Source organism: Biomphalaria glabrata, chromosome 3 (assembly GCF_947242115.1).
Source record: "Biomphalaria glabrata chromosome 3, xgBioGlab47.1, whole genome shotgun sequence".
In the NCBI taxonomy this organism is placed as follows: domain Eukaryota; kingdom Metazoa; phylum Mollusca; class Gastropoda; family Planorbidae; genus Biomphalaria; species Biomphalaria glabrata.
Window position 1 is genome coordinate 49,224,684 of NC_074713.1, and position 19,172 is coordinate 49,243,855.

Genomic DNA, 19,172 nt, shown 5'->3' on the forward strand with positions numbered 1-19,172 from the left:
GCTTAGTGTCCAACTGTCCATGATAAACACAATGTTCTTTAGTCTGTCTTGTAGGATAGCAGTCTGTAGTAGAAATTGTCTTTCTCTAATAAACACTATTAACAGTCTCTTGTTACGACTTACCATTCTTTCCACAAAAGCTTCGATTGAATCCATTTTCATTTATTTGATTTATAGAAGAGGCTGAGGTTCCATGAAATAATTTCCTTTCATTTTGATGGTTCTCAGGGTTGTGCAGTTCCAATTCATCTTTTTTGGCACAGAATTGCAAGAAGAGGGATTTGTTTTGAATGCGTTGAATCTGAAAATAAAAAACGTGTATTCACATTTTAAATTTATTGGGTACAATAGAAAATTATATTTCATTACAACATAGACATGTAATGTACATTTAATAATAACAATATTAAATTTATTTATTCCAAAGATTACATCTGAATATCCAGTGGATTAAAAGAAATTAAAGGAGGCACTTGTACAGAGAGAGGAGGAATATACGAAAACATAAAGAAACTAGAACAGACACTAAGTCAAAAAGTGAAATCTATATATAACAAATGAATATTCACATCTGACTAGAGCAAAACCATTAGTAAAATAACACTCAGCCACTGCGCCTCCTATGCAGACATCTGCAAATATTCAAACTTTTGTCCTGAATTTATGCTATTAGGTAGGTCATTCGTGTAAATTAGAAACATTAGTGGACTCAAGGCTGTTCTGTGAAGTGCATTTAAGTTTTTAGTTTATGGTGTGATTTTGAGCCATTTATTATTACTGTTTATTCTCTTCCTATCAGGAAATCCTGAATCCATTCTTGTAATTCCAAAATATTTTTGATTTTTTAAGCAAGCTACGGTGGTGAAATATATAATATGCTATAGAGAAATATGTAGTGTTTTTTTTTTTTGCTCATTATTATCTAATCCCTTTGAAAAGTCATCAATTAGTCCTATTGGTTGAGTTTCACATGACCTATATTTCCTAAAGCCATGTTGGTATGGAGTAATGATATTATGTCTTATCTAAGTGATTTATGATGTTGCTACATTATTACATGTCCTAGTATTTTTGATGTGATTTTGGTGAGTGATCAGTTTTATCTCCTTTTTAAATAGTGGAGTGACATTAGCTTCTATTAACTCTAAGCTTAACATCTATATTTTATATGTAATGACATATTTGTACAAATAATCTCCTTAGTGCCAGCATAGAACAGATTGCCTAAATCAGTCAGGAAAACTAATGAATTAGTTTAGTCTCTGATAAACATACATGATTAAGAACGTCAAATAAGACATTTGGAAAATTGCTTTCTTAATGAGCTTCACTTTTTTTAAAGGAATCATTTGCCATCAAATGTTTGTATACAAATAGGTCAGCTTTGAATCTTTGAACATTTATTTGTTGCTTATATAACTGACAATCCTCATTTTTAAAAAAATATTGTTATAAACCTGGTGGTGGCACAGATGGGGGTGGTGTGTGTGTGTGTGTAGTCAGCCAACCACCCCAGGCCAGCACTAGACGAGCAGTCGAGCGTGATGAGTTACGACGGTTAGCCGAGACGAGTTTCAACATGACGGTTCAGGAAGAATCGGTGTCGTGAACACAGTTCAGGACCGTCATGAGATTTGTAGTCATCTGACCACCCAGAAACGTCGAGCGGCGTTCTGTCCGGTTCGAGAAGGCCAGCAGGGACCCTATATAAAGAGCGAAGGTATCAGAGACCAGTCAGTCACAACTTCCCGATCTACAGTTCGTTACAACGGCTCAATACAAGTCCGAGACGAGACAGAGACCAGTGCAAGAGTTGATACGGCGGAAGGATATTTGTACACTCTTGTGTTATGTGCTGCCAATTGTACAGTATTGGCTGTTATTTATTGACATTTAACTATTACGTTATTTGGAGCCCTGAGTTGTCAAGTTCTTTAAGTTGGTGGTGTCGTGTGATGCAGTTTGCAGCGAGCCTGGATAGTGAGATTTGTAACAATATAAAATTCTATTTTTACACATTTTTTTTTTTGGAAAGACACTAAAATGAGCTGTTATACTTTATACAAAACAAAATTACCTAAAATTGAAATTTCCTGTAAAGAGCTTATTTTAAAATCTTTTTTTGCACATAAAAACTTTTCTGGGTCAATTAATTCAGAATGAATACAAAGTAACAAGTTAAAAAGGGATGCCTTTTAAAGGCCTCCTGCAGCTGTCAAAGCAATAAAGTATTTATTTAATTTCAGATGTAACTAGAAAATGGAAAATAGGAAAAGTTCATCAGCTATTCAAATAAAATAACGATACATACCTTTCTAATGAATACAGAACTTCCCAGTAGGGAGAGTTTAAAATGTTTTTCTACTTCTTTATATTCCAGACTTTCTTGTTTTAATTCAATGACTTCTAAGTTCTTTTTTTCTGACATTAAGTCCCAATATTTCGGCCAGGACTGGGTTTTAGTTAAATCTATAAAGACATTAACAAAATATATTTAAGTGACAGTAGCACTAATACGTTTTATAAATTAAAAATATATGTTAATATGGCTACATATTTAATTTTTAAAAATATATTTCTTACAAAAAAAATATAGACCACATACATACTAAATACATGTTCATAAAATCCAACAAGAAAAAATTGAGACCATTCAATCAGTAATGCAAATTAAAAAAAAAAAAAAGCTTTTATATGCTGTATCTTTCATGCTTACAGTATGCTCAGTGTGATATGGTCCAATCTTTTTATGGACCAGTGGGGCGAGGGGATATCTGAGAATAGATTTCTATGCTGCCTTTAGGGGCACAACTCTGCTCAAGTCTGGATCACACCCGAGCCCCCTGTAACGTGTCCTAGCTGTTTTGGTCTCGCATCCACACATCAGTTACAGCAGGGTTTCCCAAACTATTTCCGTAATTGAACACTTCACACATTCTGAGTAGTTAGTGGAACACTTTTGTTATTTTTTAGAGATTAATTCACGTGGTGGCCTACTAGTTAATTATTTCCGTAGTTTGCGGAATACCTATTCAAGCCTCGCGGTAAACTGGGGTTGAGCGGAACACAGTTTGGGAAACACTTGTCGTACAGAATGAATTTAAGTCATTCAGTCAGTTTAATGGATTAACTCTGACCACCGTCATCCTCCACCATTCTGAAAGAGGGCTGGGCTAGGTTATAATAATCTTCATCACTGAAAAAACACTCGAATCCTTTAAACAAAAAAAAGAAACAAATTATAGTTGGTAATTATGTTCAATTTAAAAGAACCTCTATGTTTGCTTGTTTTCAAAATGTTTGACATGTTTCGGATGTTACTTAAGAGTTGAAGATAATTACTTCCTAGTCCAAACCTCCCACAGGACAACGGGGGATGGGAGCAGGCAGAGTTTGAACCTGAGACTATCGATAAGTCAGAACGACAGTCCAGCGCGCAAACTGCATGACCAGGCAGCCATCCTCTATTAATTCACTAGCTTGAATCTATCAAATTCTAAAATGGTAGAAGTAATGTTAATGTAAGCTAGTGTTTTTCCAACCAGGGTCATGCCATCAAGACTGTGGGGGTGGGCCACATGGTTTAAAACAAAAGAGATGTGAATATCTAGAAATACCCTCAAACATTTTAGTTTACTCCGCAATAAATCTAAACAAGGTTTGCTAATCTTTGAATGAAATAAAAAAATAATTATTGTACCTTTAGTTTTGATCTGACGTTTAATTTTCGATGTGGATTTATTATCTCCGTTATCATTTAAGCAAATTTCAATCATCCTAGTGAAATCAATAAAGTATTTGTTGCCATTGGCATCTTGTCTTGTGAAGTGACTGGCTTTATTTTGATATTCTTTTTCTATCTCACTGTTCAGCCTAGATGTAAATAACATCATAATATGATATGATAATATGATAATTAAATCATATTAAAACAGTAAGAATAGTAAGGAATTGTTTGAAGACAACAGTACTTGTAACAATAATCTTCCATCCCCCACTACTGCAAATGTCCAACTTACAATGGCTCATATTTGTTCCAGTTTTTTCCTTCACCATACATCCACTCAATAGACTGTAGGGTTGGATGTGAGCTCTCAACTGTATCTTTTCCTGTCTTTCTGTTGAAAGGGATATTGAAGGAATCTGACTTCTTAAAGGATGTTTCTTCTGCGGCTTTAGTCATTTCTTTCAGTTTGCCATAAACTTGTGAAATTCCTCCAAAATCAAAACCTTGCAATTGAACTGAACCATCCTGACAACTAATGTCAACCTTAGTCTTACATTCAAGTCCTAGATTCTTTAAATTTTCAATCTGAATATAATACATAAAAAATGACTTAAGGTCATCTGTCATTATAAATACATAAATATAAATATTGTTATTCAATTAATTTTATAGTAATAGTTATTTGCTTCAGACAAATATTTCAAATATTAAATCTTAATTGTTTAGACTTTTTATGTTTACAAAATCTCTGTTTCTGTGAAATGGTAGTGAACAAATCTTTGCTAACAACATCTCTCACTGTTTCTGTGAAATGATGGTGTACAAATCTTTGCTAGCAAAATCTCTGTTTCTGTGAAATGGTGGTGTACAAATATTTGCTAAGTTGCTCAAATCCCAAGGGAGACTATAGAAATTTTTTATTTGGGACCTCACATGAGTACTTTTCTAATGCTTGTAGGATAAATGCCCTTTTATACAATGAAACCAGAGCGTGTTGCTATAAATATGCGCTAGCAGGATAACACATGCTTATAAAAAAAAAGTCTAAAAGAATTGCAGATGAAAACTGACAGAATCAAGTTACAATGTTTTTTTAAGTATGTAATTATTATTATAGCTTTTATATAGCGCTACTTTCATGCTTATAGCATGCTCAGAGCGCTTTGGTCCAATCTCATAATAAAAATATAAACCAGTCTTGAATAAAGACAAGAGGAGAAAGATTGTTCACTTTATCACAACACTGTTACCTGTGAGTCATCGAGCAGGTGCAGGTTAGATTCTTCTTTCTGTACATCATTATAAGCTAAAGCACAGCGTTCTTTAAGCTTTCTGCCTATTTCTTCATTTCCATGAGCATCAGTTGAGTAAATCTGTACTATCAATTTCTCTGACATACTTCTAACAGGTGTACTTTTTCTAAAGGTATTGGTGTCTCCTAAAAGAGAGATAGTGAAACAAAGTTGCTAGTTTTAAATTACATTTATGTAAAATAAAATAAAATATTTTTTTTTAAATTTATATTACTTCTCTAAACCAGATACAAATTATATATTTGAAAAAAAAAATCACTTTCCCCCAACATATGTTTTTAATGATTTCATTACAGAATTATGTTTTAAAATTTTCCATTCGACAAATACTTACTTCTGCCTCGGCTTTCATGTTTTAAAAACTCATTAAGAATCCCTGGATTATTGGTTACTAGCTTGATTTCTGTAAGGTTCTGTGGTTCTAATACACTAAACTGCTTTAAGGATTGAAAAATCAATTTCTTCATTGTTTTTGCTTTCATCTTATTACTGGCTAGAAAAACAAATCCAATGAAATGATTTATTATTGTTTCTCTACAGACACATTAACTCTTTCTCTCTGTAATTATTTTCCATGATCTGACGGAATTATTCCTTTTTGTTCATTTATAGTTCACTTTCCTGTTATGATTAAACTTCTATAACTTTGTTATCAGAAAATATTTTGTTTGTATAACAGAATTGAAAGGGAATGCATGCTCTTTTTTTATATAACACAAATTAATGTTCATTAATTCAAAAATTAATTTAATGGGGTCAAATCAACGATGGTATCGTCAAATAGGAGAGAAAGAGTTAAATAGAAAACTACTTCAAGATGCATGTACATAACTTGAACAATGCACTATAAAAGTGAACACACATTCTCTTTACCTGACTGGAGAGCTGGTAATGTAACTGATTTAGCTCCTAGTTTTTCTGCTTCTCTAAAAGCCATCAAAATGCCTCTGTCCATGGAATGATCAAACTTGTTCAGACTGATATGAACTATATGTTGACAGTATAAATTGGGTGCTGAGGTCACTATAACCCCTTTCAATGACATCTCATTTTCTAAAAAAAAAAAAATATGATATAAGGAAAAAGTTAGAATCAGAAAAAAAGTATTAAAATTAAAATCAGAAAAAAGTATTAAAATTAGAATCAGAAGAAAGTATTAAAATTAGAATCAGAAGAAAATATTAAATTAGAATCAGAAGAAAGTATTAAAATTAGAATCAGAAGAAAGTATTAAATTAGAATCAGAAGAAAATATTAAATTAGAATTAGAAGAAAGTATTAAAATTAGAATCAGAAGAAAGTATTAAATTAGAATCAGAAAAATGTATTAAATTAGAATCAGAAGAAAGTATTAAAATTAGAATCAGAAGAAAGTATTAAATTAGAATCAGAAGAAAGTATTAAATTAGAATCAGAAGAAAGTATTAAAATTAGAATCAGAAAAATTTATTAAATTAGAATCAGAAGAAAGTATTAAAATTAGAATCAGAAGAAAATATTAAATTAGAATCAGAAGAAAGTATTAAAATTAGAATCAGAAGAAAATATTAAATTAGAATCAGAAAAAAGTATTAAAATTAGAATCAGAAGAAAGTATTAAAATTAGAATCAGAAGAAAGTATTAAATTAGAATCAGAAAAATGTATTAAATTAGAATCAGAAGAAAGTATTAAAATTAGAATCAGAAGAAAGTATTAAATTAGAATCAGAAGAAAGTATTAAATTAGAATCAGAATAAGAAAGTATTAAAATTAGAATCAGAAGAAAGTATTAAAATTAGAATCAGAAGAAAATATTAAATTAGAATCAGAAGAAAGTATTAAAATTAGAATCAGAAGAAAGTATTAAAATTAGAATCAGAAGAAAATATTAAATTAGAATCAGAAGAAAGTATTAAAATTAAAATCAGAAGAAAGTATTAAATTAGAATCAGAAGAAAATATTAAATTAGAATCAGAAGAAAGTATTAAAATTAGAATCAGAAGAAAGTATTAAAATTAGAATCAGAAGAAAGTATTAAAATTAGAATCAGAAAAATGTATTAAATTAGAATCAGAAGAAAGTATTAAAATTAGAATCAGAAGAAAGTATTAAAATTAGAATCAGAAGAAAGTATTAAATTAGAATCAGAAGAAAGTATTAAAATTAGAATCAGAAAAATGTATTAAATTAGAATCAGAAGAAAGTATTAAAATTAGAATCAGAAAAATGTATTAAATTAGAATCAGAAGAAAGTATTAAATTAGAATCAGAAGAAAGTATTAAAATTAGAATCAGAAGAAAATATTAAATTAGAATCAGAAGAAAGTATTAAAATTAGAATCAGAAGAAAGTATTAAAATTAGAATCAGAAGAAAATATTAAATTAGAATCAGAAGAAAGTATTAAAATTAAAATCAGAAGAAAGTATTAAATTAGAATCAGAAGAAAATATTAAATTAGAATCAGAAGAAAGTATTAAAATTAGAATCAGAAGAAAGTATTAAAATTAGAATCAGAAGAAAGTATTAAAATTAGAATCAGAAAAATGTATTAAATTAGAATCAGAAGAAAGTATTAAAATTAGAATCAGAAGAAAGTATTAAAATTAGAATCAGAAGAAAGTATTAAATTAGAATCAGAAGAAAGTATTAAAATTAGAATCAGAAAAATGTATTAAATTAGAATCAGAAGAAAGTATTAAAATTAGAATCAGAAAAATGTATTAAATTAGAATCAGAAGAAAGTATTAAATTAGAATCAGAAGAAAGTATTAAAATTAGAATCAGAAGAAAGTATTAAATTAGAATCAGAAGAAAGTATTAAAATTAGAATCAGAAAAATGTATTAAACTAGAATCAGAAGAAAGTATTAAAATTCCCTGTGATGACTGATATTTTAAAATTCAGGATTTTTAGGGCTCTCCTGAGTCAACCCAACTCTAATGGTGTAAGAGGAGGACATTATTGATTTAAGTACTGTTTGGTGTAAGAGGCTATGTTATTGACTTAAGTACTGTTTTTTCTAATATCAGATGCTGTTGAAAACCATTGTCCATTTTAGTGGGTAAGTTCATTGTATTTTTTTTCTCAAGATCTTGGATTGTTGCAATTGTAGAGGATATTGTTTAATTGTTAGAATTAGACTATATTGATTTTTACAATATTACTGTTTTAGAGCCAGTGTCAGTGTGGCTTGAAACCCTGCCTATTGACTATGACTGTATTGTCAAGAAGGTAGAGAGAGTATGACTCAAGGCATGAGGAACGTAGCATGAGAAGTATTTGACGAGTTGATACATGTACTTCCAGAAGAGCACTGAGTTCTACTGTTCTCTATTCAATTTTGTGTGTGTTTAGTACATTTAAATTTCTTATATTTTTAAATTCATATAAATAAACCTATGGTACATTCATAGAAACACCCCTGGGCTTCAGATGTTACTGCAGTAATTAGTTTCTATGTTCCTGACACTGCAGGATAACAGGGAGGGGTAGTAGGACCATTGAGAAGTCTGAATGACATTCCAGAGAGCATACCGCATGACCAGGCAGCCATTAACAGCCTATATATAAACAAATTAATAAACACTTCTTTTTTTTCTAATGTAAGAAATAGCTCTGTGAAAGGGAATTTATAATAGCTACATCTACATCTGGGTGTTAACATGAGAGGCCAAAGAATAGTCAGAGCATGTAAGTAGGACTTTTTTTTTTAGAAAGGGGGAAAGGGAAAGGAAAAAAAAAATTATAAGCCAAAAGTATGTAGCAAAGTAAGACTTTATAATATAGATGGAGAGAAAGAGATAAACAGATATTAATTTAAATTTGACTTCAAGATAAAAACACAAAACAAATATCACTAACTTTTTAAATTGCATTCCTTCTGAAGTGACTGACCACATTTTTCTAGTAAAGTAACACTAGCCTGACCTTTGTTGAAAACAAAACAACAACATATAGGATGATTCGCTACTAAAGGTGCAAAAAAAAAAGGAAGGCAGATTTAGAAAATGAAATGTTATAGATAATTTATACAATGTAGATCTAACTCAAATGGAAAAATTACTTAACAAAATTTTTGTTTATTGAACACATTTCATACATGGTTGAAAAACTATAAATAGCTATTCATTTCATGAAACCTTTTATAAAAAAATATAAGAAGTGTCGTTAAGCTGTTATAAGACACAGACACACATATATTATTTCTAGACTGTATAAGACACAGACATACATATATTATTTCTAGACTGGATAAGACACAGACATACATATATTATTTCTAGACTGTATAAGACACAGACATACATATATTATTTCTAGACTGGATAAGACACAGACATACATATATTATTTCTAGACTGGATAAGACACAGACATACATAGGCATATATTATTTTTAGACTAGATAAGACACAGACATACATAGGCCTATATTATTTCTAGACTAGATAAGACACAGACATACATATATTATTTCTAGACTGGATAGGACACAGACATACATAGGCCTATATTATTTTTAGACTAGATAAGACACAGACATACATATATTATTTCTATACTGTATAAGACACAGACATAAATAGGCCTATATTATTTTTAGACTAGATAAGACACAGACATACATATATTATTTCTATACTGTATAAGACACAGACATACATAGGCCTAGATTATTATTAGACTAGATAAGACACAGACATACATATATTATTTCTAGACTGGATGCATTGATCTCTTAACACTAGACAACAGTGTCCTATAACAGAGTAAAAAAAAAGTAAAGTTCCACTTTTCAGACCTTGTGGTCTATAGGGCAGATGATGTAAAGGTCATCTGATTCTGTGGCCTATGGTCAACGAGGGTGTCATGTGGCCAGCGCAATGACCAACTGCCTTTGCTTTTTCCCAACTAATGTCAGGTACCCATTAGAGCTGGGTGGACTCAGAGGCGCCCAAAGATCCTGAAATTAAAAATCTTCACGCCTCCCTATAACAGGGTATTGATACATAAAGTTGTTGTTTTTAAACCTAACCTATAAAAAACATAAAATTTGCATAATAGAGATCCAGAATACAGATATAGATTTAGAAAGATCTATTTAATAATATGTGCAATTCAAGATGATTAAAATCAACAAGCTATAGATATTTAGATCAAAGATTGTCTCAACATGAAATATGTTGTAATCCCCATGGAAACTTTAAGGAAATAAGCTTTAGGCCAATATATTATAGATAAGCGTGAATATATATAAAACCCGCAAAATGGGATTGCTTTGTTTCTAATATTGGCTGTTTCCAGGCTAGATATAGTTTATATAGCTCTCAGGAATACAATAAGTTTTGTACACTTTTAGCACTGAAGAGTCACATTTTCTAAGCTCTGCCATTTTCAGCCTAAATTAATTTCAATGTGTGGGTAAATTAGACTTTTCCTCAATCACCTAAAACTTATTTAAAACAAAGGGCAACTAACAAGCGGTCCTGAAGGAGACTCAATTATCAAGATCAATTAAAATGTACCATGTTAAAATTAACAACTCCATTCCGGTCAAAAGTGAAATACAACTAAGCACAAGTAACATTGTTTAGTTTATGGTGAAAATTCCAATATAGCATATAGCTTTTTTTTTTTACCCGCATTATTGAACCATGCAAACCATTTTAAGATATTTTCAATGAGTTAAAAAAAAACTACTTTACAATATTTTTCTGTTAGATTCACACATTTTTTAAGCAGTAGGCCTACCTGAATTGGCAAGATCGAGAGAATCTTTCAAACCATTCACTATTACATCAGTATTTTGTTGTGTTATGTCCCCTTGTTGTATTTTAAAAAATACTTGTCCAGATTGAAAAACATGGTCTTTAACTGAAAAAAAAAAGTTTCTCTTAATTTTTCATGAAGTCAAAATCAAAATTGTCTTTTTTCTTTAGGTTAGATTGATTGATTAACTATTTAGTTAATTAATTTTTTTTATTGATTCATGTGTTGTCATTGACAAAGAATAATTGTGTAAAGTTTCAACTTGATCCGAGAGTTGGGAGTAGGAAATATAACCTGTACAAGATTTTGACCAGAGACAGATGAAGTGAGTTGATATAAGCTCTGTAAATATGAAAATTCTGTTTACTAATGGTAGAAAGATGAAGCTTACAACAATACAAGTTATTTACTGTCTTGATAATGGATCAAAATTGTTAAATAACAGTTTGAATTTCAGATACAATGTAAAAATGTAAAGTAAATCCTAGTAACAGCTTTATGCCAGAAAATGTATCTATTGTTTTAAGTTAAAGCTGAAAATAAAATTATGTAGAACTTTTAAGCTTATTAAAGCTTTGCAACATAGATTCAAACAGAAGCATTAAAATCTCTATTATATTAACCATGCAGCAAATTGAAGCTCTACATATCAAAATAAAAGTAACAAATAGACACATTCTGGTGTTTCTTTGTAGAATCTCAGCCAATGCAAAAGAAGACATGAAATACATAAATCTTAAAAGTTTTTGTTTTTTTTTGCTGTTGGATGGAAAATGTATTTGTAAAAATGTAAGTCTATAATTATTTAATGATATTGAATTGAACACATTCTTGTAGATCTAGAAGTTTCTGGCATAGAAAGTTTAACACCTGTGATAAAAAAAAAGTTTTTTTTTTGCATTTTTGTGTATGTGTGTGTGCAAACTTTCGACTACAATATCCAAAGTATTAGAGAATCTATAGCCAAGAACAGATGTAGATGGCGTAAAGAGAACCTAAACTGACCAATGGTAGACAACGATTAAGTCTGCGATGGATGAAGTAAAATATGTAGATCACAGCTAGGACTGCACAGCCACATGAGATACTGCACTTCTCCTTCAGACTCGAAGACAAGCCTTATTATTATTATTATTATTATTATTATAAACAAAATGTGTTACCTTCAAAGATACCATTATTTAATTTTCTAGGGTTATCATTGAACAGAGTACTTCCTTTAGCTAAAACTGCATCAAAACACTGTGGATTAAGTTTAAGAATTTGTAATTACATTTTCCATTTAGACTTAGTTTTAGGTCTAACACAAAAGTACTTTTTTTTTTTAAATTTTAAAAAATATATAATAATGAATTGAATTGAATATTTTTATTCTAGAAAGCTTTCCTTAACGTTGTGTTGATCCACACTATGGTAATCATTCATTCATATTTTATTTCAATTAAAAAATTTACTTGTGTAACTTTTGATTAAAAAATAGAAATGATGCAAACATAAGACAATATATATTGGGAAATGAATTATTATTTTGTGCACTGTTTTTTTTTTTTAATTGGGACATCTTTTTTTTTTTTCATTTTGTAAGAATTGGAATTAATTTAAAGAGAAAATTTAAAGCACTGCTTCAAAAATGAAGGTAAAAGAAAAAACGCTAGATAAACATGACCCCACACCAAGCTCCAGTTGATTTTCTTGTTGGCTTAAAACAGTTTTAATTCTAATTAATTTTTATGTAGATGGTATGGTAAATGTCACCCTATACCTTTGAGCTTTTAAAATAGTCCAAATTATAAATATTACACCCAAAGAAGGGTACCAATTGAAAAAAAAAAAAAAAAAACAAACTTAAACACAAAATTATAGACAAAATTTATTTTCAAGGTGGCAAAAATATTTTAATTTAAAAGAAAATTGATGCCAATAATCAATTTCAAAATTTATTATATATGCACTAACCTTTTTATCTTTTGGAAAGACAACAATATTAACAGACTGTAAAGCATGTGTATTCTTTTCAGCATGTAACCTAATAGCTTCCATGACAATTTCAGCTGAGATATCTGTAAGACAAAAATATTTTAAAACAAAAACACAGTTTTTACTATAATATACAAACAACATAATTCCATAATATCACAGTATTCAAAATCATGTGCATCTGGTTCTTTTTTTTTTACCTGGTGGATATCTCAGAATTCCTGTACCCAATGCTGGGAAGGAGATAGACTTGGCTTTTAGTTTTTCAGCTCTATCTAAGAGTCTACTGATTATATGCAGAATCTGTTAGGAATAACAAAATAGAAAAAAAATAATAAATTGGCGTACATTATTCTACATCTACTTACAATATATAGAAAACAAAGTTTAGTAACTTTATTCTATTGTAAAGCTAAATCATTTTCTCAATAAATACATGTTTAGACTTTCTTTTCATATTGTCTAATTGAGTTTATTTATGAGAGAATGAATAGACCAACGACACAAGATTTTGATGATCCATTCTCCTAATCTTCACATATCATTATAAATCACAAGTTTTCTACCAGATAAATAGGAATGATCTATATGTTAGTATTATCTCCTAAAATGTACCTGTCTGATGTTATCTGGTCTGTAATATGGCAAACAAACATGAAGAATGTAATCGCATGGTAACATGCCACCACTAGATTGAGCAAAATCACCAACTCCAATGCCAATTTTATATCTAAATGTAGAAAATTTAACATGTTGCATATAAATGCAATGTTGTGAATAAAAAAAAAGATAATTTAAGGAAAGGCTAAATCAATCAATTTAAATATATTTCTTGATAATTTAGTTTCTTTACTAAGCATATATCTTTTTAAGTATTAAAGATTGTTTAAAAATGAGGTCAGTCTAAGCTTAGCTGACATAAATAGAAATTATATTCATACCTTGTCAGCAATTCAATCTGTATAATATCACCAGCTGCTCTCAGAACAGATGAGGCCATTGTTCCAAAATTTAAGTTGAGAGACTTATCCACTGTACTAACAATAACATCTGTCTAAAAGAAAGACAACTTTATAAGCTATACTTAGATTAACATTCTCTGTAATACAACTTCCTAACAATATGCATTGGAACAATCATAATGACAAAGAAAAAAAAATCAAGAATAACAAAATTATCTATATATTAATTTCAAATCTATTGTATAAGTTGAAATACTGACCAAAACAGTTTTTATGGTATTCATCAACTTTAATTTAATGGAGAGAGTATCACACTCCTCAAATGTCAAGTACTGAGACAACAAAATTAGGCCAACTAGCACATTGATAGAAAGTCCATTCGACTAAAAATACTGATATCACACAATCGTTTACAACATTGTTACTCTGTACAAATCAAATAATAATTTTGACATTTGTAAATGATTTTTGTTCCTGGCATTTGTGAATGATTAGCATTCCTGGCATTTGTGAATGATTAGCATTCCCAGCATTTGTGAATGATTATTATTCCTGACATTTGTAAATGATTATCATTCCTGACATTTGTAAATGATTATAACAGGTAAACTTTACTACCCCTGCTCTGATAACATTTTTTATATGTTCATTCTCTTGCTGAAATCTGTTTAGACTGAAATTGTTGAAGTTGAGAGAATCTCATCACAGATTGCCTTCCAGAAGTAAATTCTCATTGTGCTTATCTGTGCTCTGCTTAGAAAATATATTGACCATTGGTTAGCCTTGGCAAGACTTTTTAATTGCTGTACAGTCTTTGGCTGTTGCACTGTGAATTACTATGATAGCTGGATCTAGAATGATCAGCAGATTACTTGGTACAAATTGTTAATTTAGTTGAGGATAAAAGTAATAAATCATATCCTGAAGCACAATCAGAAGGGCCATTCAAAACAGTGAATAGAAAGGGAAGGGGTGCCAGTACCAGTATACAGGTGAAAATGTAAAATGTTTTCCCATTTCAGACATTCTATCAGATATTGAAGATAACTACATCATGGTAGAAGGCAGTATTCGAACCTGGGACCAACCTGTCCGCCGAATGACAAATCCAGAGCGCATACAATACAACCAGATTAACACATGCGTGTCTATCTATGTGATCATGTGCTATGTGCTCCAAACTGTCAACAAGACTGTTCAAAGTTCAAGCCCTGCCAACTTTCATCCCCTGATTTCCTGATTAAGTAATAACCTTTATTTCTGAAGGATGGCAGGAGATGGTGGCAGGCAGTGTTTCGAACCCAGATCAATCTAGACAACAGTCAGAAGGTATACCACATAAATGGACAAACATCCACAGCCAAGCAGCCAATCTAAAAATTAACTTTAAAATACTATCTACCTTTTGTCTGTCTATTTCTCCTTGGATCACTCTTACTTTTATACTATTAAAATCCCATCCACATGGAGGAACACTTTTGCCTGAAAAATTAAATAGATTTTAGAATCCCAATCAAAATTATAATCGATTTAAATATAATAAATCTGCATCTAAGTAATACACTTACATTTCGATGGCATTAATTCTACTAATAAATAGTGACATATGTACTTCTACTAGTACTAACCCATGATGATATTTACTACTAATAAAATTATGATATTTAGACTATTAATGACTTATGCTGTGAATTAGCAATAATTTATATTTCAATTTCATCAGACCTTAATTAGGTATGGCTAACTTGTCACCATGATTAAATCTTTTCCATTTTGTTGAAATTCTGAAGTTTGCTAATAAGTCAGAATGGCTCAAAAATATTGATGGAAATAAGTGAATTGTAAAACTTTAATTCACTTTAACTTACACCTTTTTTAAGTTTTATGGACCTTTGGCACATCAAAAGTGATTTATTCGACCATCGCTATGTAGTACCTTATCGTACTTTTGGGACATTTGCAGTCATCTGTTGAATCATTGGGACACCACAAGTGATCTGTTGAACCATTGAGAAAACTCAAATGATCTTATTCTTGACATTCCTAAGTTTTACAATCAGTGTAAGGCCCTTTTTTTCTTTTTCAGGCATGAAGATCTTTTTCACTTTTGAGGTTCTTGTTATTTGGTTATAATACTTTATTTTTTATTTACAATAGTCTGGAAGTTAGTATATGTCTCCATTGACTAATCTGTCCTGTTGTGTAACAAATAATTTTATAAACCATCATCCATCCTAGTGGCGCTACAGCCCATGGAGGGCCCTGGCCTGCTTTAGCACATCTCTCCATTCTGATCTATCCAGTGCTTTACGTCTCCATGCCTGGACTTTTAGCTGTTGTAGATCTGCCTCTACGTCATTAAGCCACTGTTCTCGTGGTCTTCCTTTGGTGCACATGCCTTTTGATTTTTGCCGGTGAACTTATATCATGTTATCATTATCATTTGGACTTTTCTTTCCAAATAGATACAAGGTATAGCTCTGCTACAACTATGTATAACTAAGATATTTTATTCATTGATTTTAAGATTAAATGTAAAGCAAACGTTATTTCTATCTTATAATACATGTTTTAATTTTAAGTCAAATTTTAATTCTAAAATCTTAAATGGTTAAAAATGGTTAGAAATTATTATTATTTTTTTATTTTTTTACCTTTGACATCGTTTGCTTCCTTCTTAGTCTCTGATTTAACATCCCACACAAAGTTCATCATACATCTATGTTCAGTTTCTAGTTTCTTGATCAAGGCTATGCCTTCAGCACTCCGCAGGTACTCTTGAATCCCAAACATCTCTAGCTGCAGATTGTGTTCATCTATAGCAGTCCTTGTCCCAGCAAAGAATATAAATATGGATAAATAAGATACCATGGTTGAGTTCTTAAAACAAAATATTTAAAATAAAACTTAATATTAAATATTACTAGCTTATAAGCTGTAAGTATGAACCTATAATAGTTAAAGCTGCAATAATGAACTGATGTTGTTTAGTTCAACTACATTTAGGCCAAGGATAAAAGAAGGTTATATGTGGTTGGTGCAACTACTAACTACTACTAACACAAGATCTAGTAATTGGAAATAGAAGCTAGTACAACATGAGAAAATGCTGAGCTGAAGAGCTTTAAATTATAGTCAGATACTGATGAGACTCTAAGATTTGGATATTAATTTATTATTATAGTGTGAGGTTATAACTGTTGGAGACATTTCTATATGAACATATGTTCTTTTATCTCATAATAAATGTTGGCTGCTGACGTTGGACTTTGTTAACTGTATTCTAAATCTAGTTCAGTTAGTCACACAGTGAGGATACCACTGAGTGCATACTTCCACCAACACCACCTGGTCGTGCGGTTTGCACGCTGGACTGTCGTTCAGATTTATCGATGGTCCCGGGTTCAAACCCTGCCCGCTCCCATCCCCTGCCGTCCTGCGGGAGGTTTGGACTAGGAAGTAATTATCTTCAACTCTTCAACATTTTACAAACATTTTAATAATGCCAAAAAATGGCAATGTCTTCTATTACGAAGTTTAAGCTTAAACAAGGGGATATCACTATCATACCAAAATATCAAAATAACATATTCACTCTCTCCATACTTCCCCCTGACAGATAAGTGGAGTGCTTCACATGACTATGCAGACCCAGTTGCTACCTACACATTGTTCCCCAGGTAGTCTATTTAAGTTTTCTTTCCCTCTTCTGTGCCTGTTTTCAGTTATGAATTTTCTTTGAGTCTCAAATGTTTGTCCTGCAGCCTTTGTGAGAGCTCTCCAACTGTACATATACCTCACACTAGCAGACAATAACCCAAAACCACATAAATGCAAATAAACGTCTACAAACTGATAACCATATAAGAAGAAAAAAAAAAGCGATTTCAGTTGAAAACTCAAATCACTAGTAAAAATAACTGCATCAACAAAGACTCAAGCGGACTTAACCAATAATATAGACATTACATGTAACTAAATTTTAAAATCTTTATATCTATGGAAAAGGTAATAATGACCCAGAATTGGCAAAATCAGATAGCTAAGGAAGATGTTATTTAATGCTAATGGTGAAATGATTAGTTTAAAAATGTTTCTTTAAGTCATTTTGTCAGGTAGTGAGGAAAAATAAACATAAAAAATAAATGAGTGAGAGTAATGTTTAAACTGCAATTTCAATCTTAGATTTTCTTACAAGGGCAATGGACTTATGAAGGCAGTTCTGAAAGAATTATTCATAGTTCTTAAACCAATTTTCAGGAAATATTAAGAGTGATTCTATCCAAGGCAAAAGACAGAGAAAAAATCTCATTGAAATACAGTTGAAAGATCAAAGTGTGGTAATGGCACTACAGACTAAATGATAGGTGACGGTGAAGAAATATACCCATAAAGGATTGTGTTGGACCTATAGAAGTTAGAAACTTAAAATCAAATTTCTCAGACACTGTCTCCAATTTCACAAAATGGTGTGAGGAACACTTTAACAGCAAATTAATTATTTCGATACAACTTTCAGATCTTTTATTCATTTTGAATCAAATAAAGGGACATAAAAGGCATTTTGTTATCAGTGCTAAGCACTCATTTTGACTTACATTAGATATTGTACAAGATTTTCACAACTCCATATATTTCCTTTTTTGCCAGTCATAATGAAAAGTTCTGGTGTGACTTTTATTTCTGCTACTCTTATATGTGATGAGTTGAATTTTTTCACATCCTCCATCAAATATTTCTTCATGAAATCTTGCTTGATGCCAGTGAAAGGATTTTTTTTCACACTTAAGAATTCAGTTCTCTGAATGTAATAAAATAAATAGGACAGGTCAATTCCATACCACTGAAAGGTCAACATATTTTAATGCAATTACATTGGTTTAATATTCTTAAAAGGGCTAACTATTACATTCAGTCTTGACCAAAAATATGGATGTAACTGAACTAGTGGTGTGGGTCAGTATAGTCATGTGTGATTATCTGACACGTAGGACACAGGCCTGTGTACTTTGAGCAGATTGATGTAAACACTTTCTGTGTAGATAAACAGTGATATGGAGATAGGACAATATAAAAAAAGACTGTGTTTTCAAGAAGTTCTTGGGCCAAGTGAGCTTGAGATTCAACAGAGTTAAGGGGAGACTAATACTCCAGTAGCCTATAAGCTGACTACAATGATGATAGACATTTGTAAAGTATTTGTTTGTTTTTTTAAGTTTATTTATTATTTATTTATTACACTGATTAAAGTGCTAAATTATTTGGAGCCTGAGTTGTCAAGTTCTTGAGTTAGCTACATCAATTTGTGCAGTGTTTATCTTTTTAAATTTAATTAGTTCATTTAATTTGTTTAATCAACATTAAATCCTAGGGGAAACAATGTGATATCACCTCAACACACAATAGATAGAGAATGTATATAAATATATTTTAAGAACAA

General features: G+C 30.7%; 1 protein-coding gene across 4 annotated transcripts in view; it reads right to left on the reverse strand.

The window, feature by feature from the left end:
- The window catches only part of LOC106051983 (protein mono-ADP-ribosyltransferase PARP14-like), a 47,604-nt gene that overhangs the window by 6,069 nt on the left and 22,363 nt on the right, over positions 1-19,172 (reverse strand). For all 4 annotated transcript variants that reach the window (XM_056022449.1, XM_056022451.1, XM_056022450.1 and 1 more), the window contains 17 exons: positions 18,331-18,533; positions 16,387-16,559; positions 15,135-15,214; positions 13,712-13,824; positions 13,386-13,500; positions 12,971-13,073; positions 12,750-12,853; positions 11,957-12,035; positions 10,776-10,898; positions 8,886-8,951; positions 5,914-6,093; positions 5,375-5,533; positions 4,978-5,165; positions 4,020-4,312; positions 3,701-3,873; positions 2,312-2,469; positions 124-301 (listed from right to left, as the gene is read on the reverse strand). In XM_056022449.1, coding sequence (XP_055878424.1) covers positions 124-301; positions 2,312-2,469; positions 3,701-3,873; positions 4,020-4,312; positions 4,978-5,165; positions 5,375-5,533; positions 5,914-6,093; positions 8,886-8,951; positions 10,776-10,898; positions 11,957-12,035; positions 12,750-12,853; positions 12,971-13,073; positions 13,386-13,500; positions 13,712-13,824; positions 15,135-15,214; positions 16,387-16,559; positions 18,331-18,533 — 2,488 coding nt within the window. The remainder of the gene's footprint in view (positions 1-123; positions 302-2,311; positions 2,470-3,700; positions 3,874-4,019; positions 4,313-4,977; positions 5,166-5,374; positions 5,534-5,913; positions 6,094-8,885; positions 8,952-10,775; positions 10,899-11,956; positions 12,036-12,749; positions 12,854-12,970; positions 13,074-13,385; positions 13,501-13,711; positions 13,825-15,134; positions 15,215-16,386; positions 16,560-18,330; positions 18,534-19,172) is intronic.